A 9,830-nucleotide genomic window follows, 5' to 3' on the forward strand; every position below is an offset into this window, starting at 1 on the left:
GGAGACAAAAACGTATACAAATATATAAATTCAGACATGCAAACCAACAAAGACAGACACTGGGACATGCAAACACCCACCCAGACACACAAGCATAGAAAGTGAGAGAGACAAAAACACATACAAACACATTGATTCAGACATACAAACCGACAAAGACAGGCACTGGTGAAAACAAACACCTACCCAGACACACAGGCTTAGAAAGTGAGAGATGCAAAAACACATACAAAAAAATAGACTTAGACATACAAACTGACAAAGACAGGCACGGGGACAAGCAAACACCTGCCCAGAGACATAGGCTTAGATATTAAGAGTGACAAAAACGCATACAAATATATAAATTCAGACATGCAAACCAACAAAGACATACACTAGGATATACAAACATCTGCCCAGACACACAGGCAAATAAAATGAGAAAGACAAAAACACATACAAATGCATAAATTCAGACATTCAAACCAACAAAGACAGACACTGGGACATGCAAACATCCGCCCAGGCACTCAGACATAGAGAGCGAGAGAGAAAAAAACACATACAAATACATAGATTCAGACACGCAAACCGACAAAGACAGGCACTGGGACAAGCAAACACCCAGCCACACACACAGGCCTAGAGAGTGAGAGAGACAGCAAACACCCACCCAGAGACACAAGCAAACACACGCCAAGACAAAAAGGCAGAAAAAGTGAGAGAGACAAAAACATGTACAAATACATAGATTCACACGTACAAACCGAGAAAGACAGACACTGGAACAAGCAAATACCCGCCCAGACAAAAAGGTCTAGAGAGTGAGCAAACACCCGCCCAGACAGAAAGGCAGAAAAAGTGAGAGAGCCAAAAACATGTACAAATACATAGATTCACACATACAAACTGACAAAGACAGGCACGGGGACAAGCAAATACCTGCCCAGACACATAGGCTTAGAGATTAAGAGTGACAAAAACGTATACAAATATATAAATTCAGACATGCAAACCAACAAAGACATACACTAGGATATACAAACATGCGCCCAGACACACAGGCAAATAAAATGAGAAAGACAAAAACACATACAAATGCATAAATTCAGACATGCAAACCGAAAAAGACAGGCACTGGGACATGCAAACACCCACCCAGACACACAGACAAAGAGAGTGAGAGAGACAAAAACACATACAAATGCATAGATTCAGACATACAAATCGACAAAGACAGGCACTGGGACAAGCAAACACCCAGCCACACACACAGGCCTAGAGAGTGAGAGAGACAGCAAACACCCACCCAGAGACACAAGCAAACACCCGCCCAGACAGAAAGGCAGAAAAAGTGAGAGAGACAAAAACATCTACAAATACACAGATTCACACATACAAACCGAAAAAGACAGACACTGGAACAAGCAAATACCCACCCAGACAAAAAGGTCTAGAGAGTGAGAGAGACAGCAAACACCCGCCCGGACAAACAGGCCAAGAGGGCGAGAGAGACAAAACGCATACAAATACATAGATTCAGACATGCAAACCGAAAACTACATATACTAACACATACAAACACCCACCCAGAGACACAAGCATAGAGAGTAAGAGAGACAAAAGCATGTACAAATATATAGATTCACACATACAAACCGGCAAAGACAGACACTGGGACAAGCAAACACCCGCCCAAACATGCAGGCAGAGAGAGTGAGAGAGACAACAAACACTCGCCCAGACACACAGGCAAAGAGAGTTAGAGAGACAAAAAACATACAAATATATAGATTCAGACGTACAAACCGACAAAGACACGCACTGGGACAAGCAAACACCCGCCAAGACAGACAGACCGGCAGAAAGAGTGAGAGACACAAAAACATGTACAATTACGTTAATTCACATATACAAACCGACAAAGACAGGTACCGGGACAAGCAAATACCCGTCCAAACACAGAGGCTTAGAGAGTGAGAGAGACAGCAAACACCCGCCCAGAAACACAGCCACAGAGATTGAGAAAGGCAAAAACACATACAAATGCATAGATTCAGACACACAAATCGACAAAGATACGCACTTGGACAAGCGAAAACCAGCCCAGACACGCGGAGAGAGTGAGAGGGACAAAAGCGCATACAAATACATAAATTCAGACATGTAAACCAACAAAAGACAGGCACTGGGTGACAAGCAAACATCCACCCAGACACACAGGTAAACAGAGTGAGAGAGACAAAAACACATACCAATACATAGATTCAGACATATAGACCGACAAAGACAGGCATTGCGACAAGCAAACACCCGCCAAGAGACACAGGCTTAGAGAGTGAGAGAGACAAAAACACATACAAAGACATAGATTCTATCATTTCCCTCATATGGCTGTCATATCCTCACTAGGTTAGGTTACATTAAGTTAACTGCTTTTAAGTTAGATTCATTTAGGTTAGGTTACCATGGGTGACTTTTCATTTGAAAAATACTTTAATTTCTGATTCCTTTTAAAATCATGCCGGTAATCCCCTCCGTGAACAGTTTTCCAACAAAAAGCCAGCAAAAAGTGTATTTACCAGCAAAGTTTTTTGGGGGGCGGGCAGGGGTACAAAAGGAACTTCTAAAAACACATCAAACTCCCTTATAATTTCTGCGCATATATCTGGTATATGGTGTTATTCTGTAAGTAAAGAATAACAATAAACCTCAAAATGAGCAGAATTTATTCCTTAAAGGAGGGGATTGTCCCTTCCTTATCCACATTTCCACCTCAAGGTCAAAGAAACTTCGGACTGAGCTCATTAGATCAGAAATTGAGTATTCTAGTCCTTTTTTAAGTCCAAGGGGATTGGAGACCAACCAGCTGCGTAGGGATGATATTCTCTCAGAGGGGGGGATATTTTCTCTGTTTTTTCTAGGGAGCATTTTCTGGGGGGGGGGGGTTATTTTCCTCAGGTTGCATTTTCGGGGGGGGGGGGTAAACGCTAGCCACCGAAAAAGGACAAGGAAAGATGAAAAAGACCGCAAATACCTTTAGATGTGCCAAACGAAGCATGTTCAATGCCGATAAAAAATCAGAAAAGAACAGAAACGTCTAACAATTAGAAAAAAGGTATTGCGACTAATCAAGTGAAGAAGAGAAGGGGAAATCAGAATTGCTCGTCAATAAAACAAAAAGTAATCAAAATCTAACCTGTGTTAGGCTGGACTCTTATTACCCGGATGGGAATGGGGCAGCTTAAATACATTTGGCTTGCTTTTTTTGCGGGAGGGAGAGGGGGTTAATTGTTTTGGGTTTATTTTTTTAAATATTGTTTTTAGTTTTTGCTATCTCTTCTTGCACTGTTCTTGTTAATCCATTCTTCCGGTTTCGTATTGCTTTCATTTTTTTTTTCTTTTGTTGTATAATTATAGGATAAATGAATATATAAATCTTAAAACGAGTACAGCTAAAATTGAATGTAGGCAAATCAAACTCAAAATGGGAAAAAATATTAAATACTTAATTACAACATTGAAAATAAAAATGAAATTACTGTAAAATTAAATTTTGAAATGATGGGCTTTTCAGCAGCTGATATCATATTTCAAATATTTAGTTTAATCATATTTCTTCCCTAAACCGTTCAGGACAAATTTAGTTTCACTACAAACAGGATGTGGCTAATGCCTCCTTCCCTAACTGTATAAATCTAAAGCCTTGCGTCATTGGCTCTTCATTGAAAGCGAATTATATAACAAATTTTCCCTTTTCCAGTAGCATTGAAATGAAAATAAAAATCACAAGACTCAAATTTTACATGTTCAATTTTAATTATTTAAATTGAATTAAACCTTTAGCCTCCTTTAGTATATTAAACGCTAAATGCATATTAAATGTGTTCATATCTTGTGGAAATTAAATGTATCTCTTTCTCCTTGTAATATAAAACATCGTATTCAGATGCCTACTTGTACAGAAATTTTAGCCCATGGCCACTGCAGATAGGGGCAGTTCTGATAGATAAGAAGGTAAACATTTTCGATGAAATCCGGTTTGAATTCTGGTTTTTACCTGTTGTGAAAATAGCTTCTGACTATAACTGAATTTGTTGTTTACTGACTATAGTAAAGACATTTCAACGATTCCAATGTCAAAAAAAAAAAAAAAACTGTGGTCAAGATAATCCACCATGCTCTTGGAACAATGGAGGATGCTTTTCGAGCAACCTCCATTATAAATAAGTAAATAAAACAATATATGGAAGAACACCTCTTAATTGTTTAGGCTTATGTAATGTGTTTTCGAGTGTGTTTTAGCGTTATTAATATTCAAATAGATCTTGGGTTACATAGATTAGCTTCTAAGAATTGATTGATAATTAAATGACTAATTTAGGGGTTTTTAAGTTGCTGCTCCATATTATTGTGGAAGCTGGGGATACACAGTTAAGATTCGGTTTTTTACTAAATACACTTTGATGCAAGAATCTGCAAATGGAAAAGAGGAATTAATAGGATCGGCTATAATATAATTCAGAAGCTGGAACTAAATCAGCCGAGTATAGTGTTGAATGGGGAAAAAAATTATTATGTTGTTGATGAGGAATAATGCGTAAATAAGGCTTAGTTCTAGCTATATATCAAGTCAACCACCATTTACTGTGGTTATGTTTTAATAAATGCATCTGCGCTTTCAAGTCTTAATTGAAATAACGTACTATTTGTTTTATAGGATATTTGCCAAAGGTGCTAGCGGTGGTATGGCCATAAACGGTAAAACAAATAGAACAGGAGGAAGGGGAGCCCGAGTTCGAGCCGTTCTAACACTTACTGCTGGACAAAAGCTGCACATGGTAATTGGTCAGGAGGGTCTCGGAAAACCAGAGCAGGTATACACTAACACGCATAAAATGGATAAGCTAATCTGAGTTGGGTGATTCCTAAATAATAATAAAAGACTAACACTAAAATGGGATTTCTTTTATTAAGATTGTATTTCTACTTATTAACAGTTCTGATTATTTATTCTCGACTGAGCAAGTTAATATTTTGTGCTATTTTCATCAAACTCCAATATTTTTTACCCTTATTTCGCTATATTCATTTACCCAAAAAAAAACTTTTTAAGCGAAGTGAAAAGTAAAGTTGAAATATAAAACAAACAAAAATTATTTGTTCAACCTTAAAGCAACATCTGCATTTTACCTCAAATAAACCGACTCATGATATTTCTCCATTTTCCCAAAATTGCGATTTGCTTGTTGGCCAGATCTTATCAGACTCTCATTGGGGCTTCATTAAAGTTATTTAGTAGGAATTAGGACGAGTCAGAAGAAAATGCACGTAAAAGGATTGTTGATTCTATAGCATGGAAAGAGGTGGTAAAAAGGGGTTGAAGTTTGAACCGGACGCAGAGAACATATTTATTGAAAATATTCCATCAGATGTATTCCAGCAGGAACTAGAACAGATGACAATAATACCAAAAGAAGGAAAAATAGAAGATTCCCTAGAGAGGGTTGCTAGAGCTATGTTTTAAAGTCAGAAAGGATAAAAGATAATAGGGTTTTTCAACGACAAATGCACTTCTCAGAGGGAGTGGCTTGGACTCGCAGTGTAAAAGCGGAAAGTTTTGTGCACTGAAGAGAATGATAAGCTCAACTGTGATTATAAAGTAACGAGAAGAGAGTATAAAAGATTGATTAAAAGTAAAAAAAAGAGCATTTGATGAGCTACATGCAGACCAACTTAATAAAGCTTTCTATACCAGCAGTCATTGGAAACTTTGGCAGCTCAAGATAAATTTTGGAAAACCAGAACCTAGTACAATTATTAACACAAGTGGAAAGTTAGGCAGGGGATTTAGAAAAAAGAGAAAAAGACATGCTTTGTTGGAGTGAGAATTCGACAATCGAAATTAAGCACATATTAGAGAAATGTAAGACCCTTCAAACATCGCCTAGCCAAGATAATCTGGAGTTTTTATGGAATATTTCAGAGGAGGAAACTTGGAGGAGTTCAAGAAAATAAAGGCATCTTTCGCGTCTTTGACAGAAGGTATTCCCGCTCACCTTTGGGTTTGTAGCAGCACTTAGACCATTTCATTAATATCAGCAGTATTTTCGGATATTATTTAAAAGCCTCAGTAGCATTCGCAATCGTCAACCTTAATTATAGTCCCACTTTTCTGAAAAGGTGATTCGTCCTTACATGTAAACAATAAAAGTGTTGACTTATGGAATAGTTTTGGTAAGTGCTCTTGTAAGATTTTATACTGAAGATTTGATATTTGGTTGGAAAAACGAAAAAAAATTAATTAAATACAAGAAAGACCAAACAAGGGTTATTCTACGGTAGATCAGATTTTTATAGCGACTTTACTAGTTAGGATGCATGCTAGGAAGGGATTTATTAATAATCATATTTGTTTGGTAGTTAACATGGTAGTAAGGGCAGGGAAATATCTTTCTAGCGTTATTGTGCGCTTGGAGTAAAGCGGGATTACACGATATACTGGAGATTATATTCTCTATTTTTATATGGTATTAATTTGAAAAACAAGGTTTTTCTTAGGAAAGTAAAGAGCGAAGTTAAAACGAACAAATATATATATATATATATATATATATATATATATATATATATATATATATATATATATATATATATATATATATATATATATATATATATATATATATATATATATATATATATATATATATATATATATATAATATCCCACACTTTTATCCCGGATAAAAGTGTGAGCAAAATGAATAAACTTTTAGAGGTTTTGCGAGCTCAGGGTGCTTTAATAGGATTGAAAATTAATGTTAAGAGATTATATTCTCTATTTTTATATGGTATTAATTTGAAAAACAAGGTTTTTCTTAGGAAAGTAAAGAGCGAAGTTAAAACGAACAAATATATATATATATATATATATATATATATATATATATATATATATATATATATATATATATATATATATGTATATTATCCCACACTTTTATCCGGATAAAAGTGTGAGCAAAATGAATAAACTTTTAGAGGTTTTGCGAGCTCAGGGTGCTTTAATAGGATTGAAAATTAATGTTAAGTAGAATGAGTCACTAAGGCTAGGAATAAATGAAGATGAAAGGGTTACGCTGGGTAACGAAAAGACCGATCAGACGGACAGCTTCACTTACCTTGGTAGTATTATTAGGAAAGACGGTGGGAGTAGTGAAGATGTTTAAAGTAGAATAGCTAAGGCAAAAAAATTGAAAAAAAGTTTAGAGAATAGGAACATAAGTCTGCAAACTAAGATTAGAATATTGGAAGCTACGGTGATGACCGTCGTCAAATATGGTTCTGAAGCATGCTCACCCTGAGAAGTGGATGAAGATTTGCTAGATGTTTTCCAGAGAAATTGCCTATGGATTGTTCTGGTTACCTGGCTGACCGACCGTATTTCAAACAGTAGGCGGTACGAAAACTGTAATTAAATCCCGCTTACTAGGGCTAAAATGAGAGACAGGTTGAGAAGGCTTGGGCATACTCTGTGGATGAAGGGTGACAAATTGCCGAAGATTGTCCTTTTTGGCGAATCGTCAAAGGCTAAACGGAAAGTAGGTCATCCGCGGCTGGGATGGGAGGATGTCATAAAGAAAGATTTAAGGGAAATAGGAACTTCCTGGGAGGGTTTAAAAAGGCAGACTTTGAATAGATTGGGATGAAGGAAGAGGAGCGTGTATAGCTGTGTTGTTCTCAGTCGGCTTGATGCTGCGGTGAGTTGTTAGTAGTAGTATTAGTATTATCGGGTTTTATGTTAGGTTTGAGAAAAGGAATGAGAAAGAATTACCAGACTAAAAAGAGTAAAAAAGAGTACTTAGGCTCAGGGACGTGCGCAGGGGGACATTTGGGCCCGCCCCCCCGAAATCTCACAATTTTTTTTCATTTTCCCATAGTTTTCTGATTTTTCTCACAGAATAATGGGTTTGAAGGATTTGCCCCCCCCCCCGGCCCAAATTTCTGCGTACGTGCCTGCTTAGGCTATACCTCTAAATTTGCTAAAAACTAAAAAACTGAAATAGCTTATGACTAAAATGACATTGAGGAGTGATGATAACTACATAAATGTTGTCTTTGAATGTTGAAAAAATATAATGACTGAGCCCCAGACAGTTATTTTTTGTCGAAAAAAATTAAAGTTTTTCCTGGTAGCAAGAAATTTTTTTGTTGAGGTATTAATAACACTTCTAACACTTATTAATACACTTATTAATAATAACTGTCTGGGGCTTATTAATTAATAACACTTATTACGATAAAATAACAGTTCAAAATAGGGATAAAATCCTTTTTTAATAGACAGAGTATAATAAATTTCACAAAAATTACCAGATATTTCGGTCACATATACAGTGACCGAAATATCTGGTATTTTTTGTGAAATTTATTATACACTGTCTATTAAAAAAGGATTTTATTTCTATTTTGAACTATTTTGAACGTAATGGAAAGGCAGTGTGGTCTCCAAAATTATCTATAACACTCATTAATAACACAATTCGGATATAAAAGTCTCCAGAATAAATATATCGAATAATCATATTAAAACAACAATTATCTTGTTTCTTTTCAAGCTTCTACTTGGGAAAAGAGGATCGTCGCCTTTTCGTACTAAAGGTAGCAACGATGTTGAAAGAAGAAGTGGGGGAGGAGGAGGGGCAACATACATCTATAAAATTGACATAAGAACAGGCCAAAGTATTCCATTAGTAATTGCTGCTGGTGGTGGTGGCGCTGGGTGGGATCAACCTGATGAAGTTGGAGACATTGATGGAAGAGGATTGAATTTTTCATTCTCAATGGAGCATGGAAGAAACGGCGACGAACATGATACTTTCGCAGGTTAAATATTTTCATTATACTGATTAAAATAATAAACATTATCCTCACTGTAATGTCATCAAGATTGTCATCACTGTATTCTATTGTATAACAATGGGTGGGTTTTGAACTCCCGTTGTTTTTTGTAAACTTTGCTTATTTAACACCAGTGGCGTCAAGTGCGGAAGGGGAGATTGGCCGCCTAGCTTTTTTGGCCCCCTGAGTAGTATTCATATGCACAGTTTCAAGCGTACATTCAAGCGTACATTCACGCCTACAAGAATATGCTCAAAAGTGTAATAGATATGAACCCTACAAGAAAAACCCATGGGTGAGACACTACACTATCACATGGACATTTTAAAAGCTGGCACGCTAGAAAGTGGCCGAGCATGTTTTGAAACTATAGTCAATGCTTTATAAGATAATTAGAGTGGTTTTTGAGGCAACATCCGTTTTTTAGGCGACTGGTTTTTCTGATTTTTGGAAGATTGCCTTAACTCGAGAGTAGTTTGTTATTAAAAAATTAGATGCTACAATCAGAATTGTTTGATTGACATTTGCAAAAAGGGGTAAGGAATTTGCGAATTGGAGCGTAACTCGAGAGTAGTTTGTTATTAAAAAATTGGATGATACAATCAGAATTGTTTGATTGACATTTGCAAAAAACGGGTAAGGGATTTGCGAATTGGACTGTAACTCGGGGGTAGTTTGTTATTAAAAAATTGGATGCTACAATCGGAATTGTTTGATTGACATTTGCAAAAAGGGATAAGGAATTCGCAAATTGGACTCTATGAACGATGTTAATTAATGTTTGAATAATAGGAGTGTGATTGATTCTAATTAGTGATTGGATAATTTTTTAACAAGAAATCTCTGAATAAAATATTTTTGGAGGGATGGAAGCGAGGTGTCTTAGAGTACCTATAATGGTGTTATTTGGGGAGATTACGTTCCTTGGCACCTTTTCACAGCAT

General features: G+C 36.3%; 1 protein-coding gene across 1 annotated transcript in view; it reads left to right on the forward strand.

Moving 5' to 3' along the window:
• LOC148938364 (leukocyte tyrosine kinase receptor-like) overlaps positions 1-8,876 on the forward strand; it is a 34,508-nt gene extending 25,632 nt beyond the window's left edge. Inside the window, exons 4-5 of the mRNA XM_089107852.1 lie at positions 4,703-4,859; positions 8,604-8,876. Coding sequence (XP_088963978.1) covers positions 4,703-4,859; positions 8,604-8,876 — 430 coding nt within the window. The remainder of the gene's footprint in view (positions 1-4,702; positions 4,860-8,603) is intronic.
• The last annotated feature ends 954 nt before the right edge of the window (positions 8,877-9,830 follow it).

The sequence above is a fragment of the Artemia sp. Qi Xiang Cuo genome, unplaced genomic scaffold, assembly GCF_049724085.1.
Source record: "Artemia sp. Qi Xiang Cuo unplaced genomic scaffold, ASM4972408v1 HiC_scaffold_2954, whole genome shotgun sequence".
NCBI classification, from domain to species: domain Eukaryota; kingdom Metazoa; phylum Arthropoda; class Branchiopoda; order Anostraca; family Artemiidae; genus Artemia; species Artemia sp. Qi Xiang Cuo.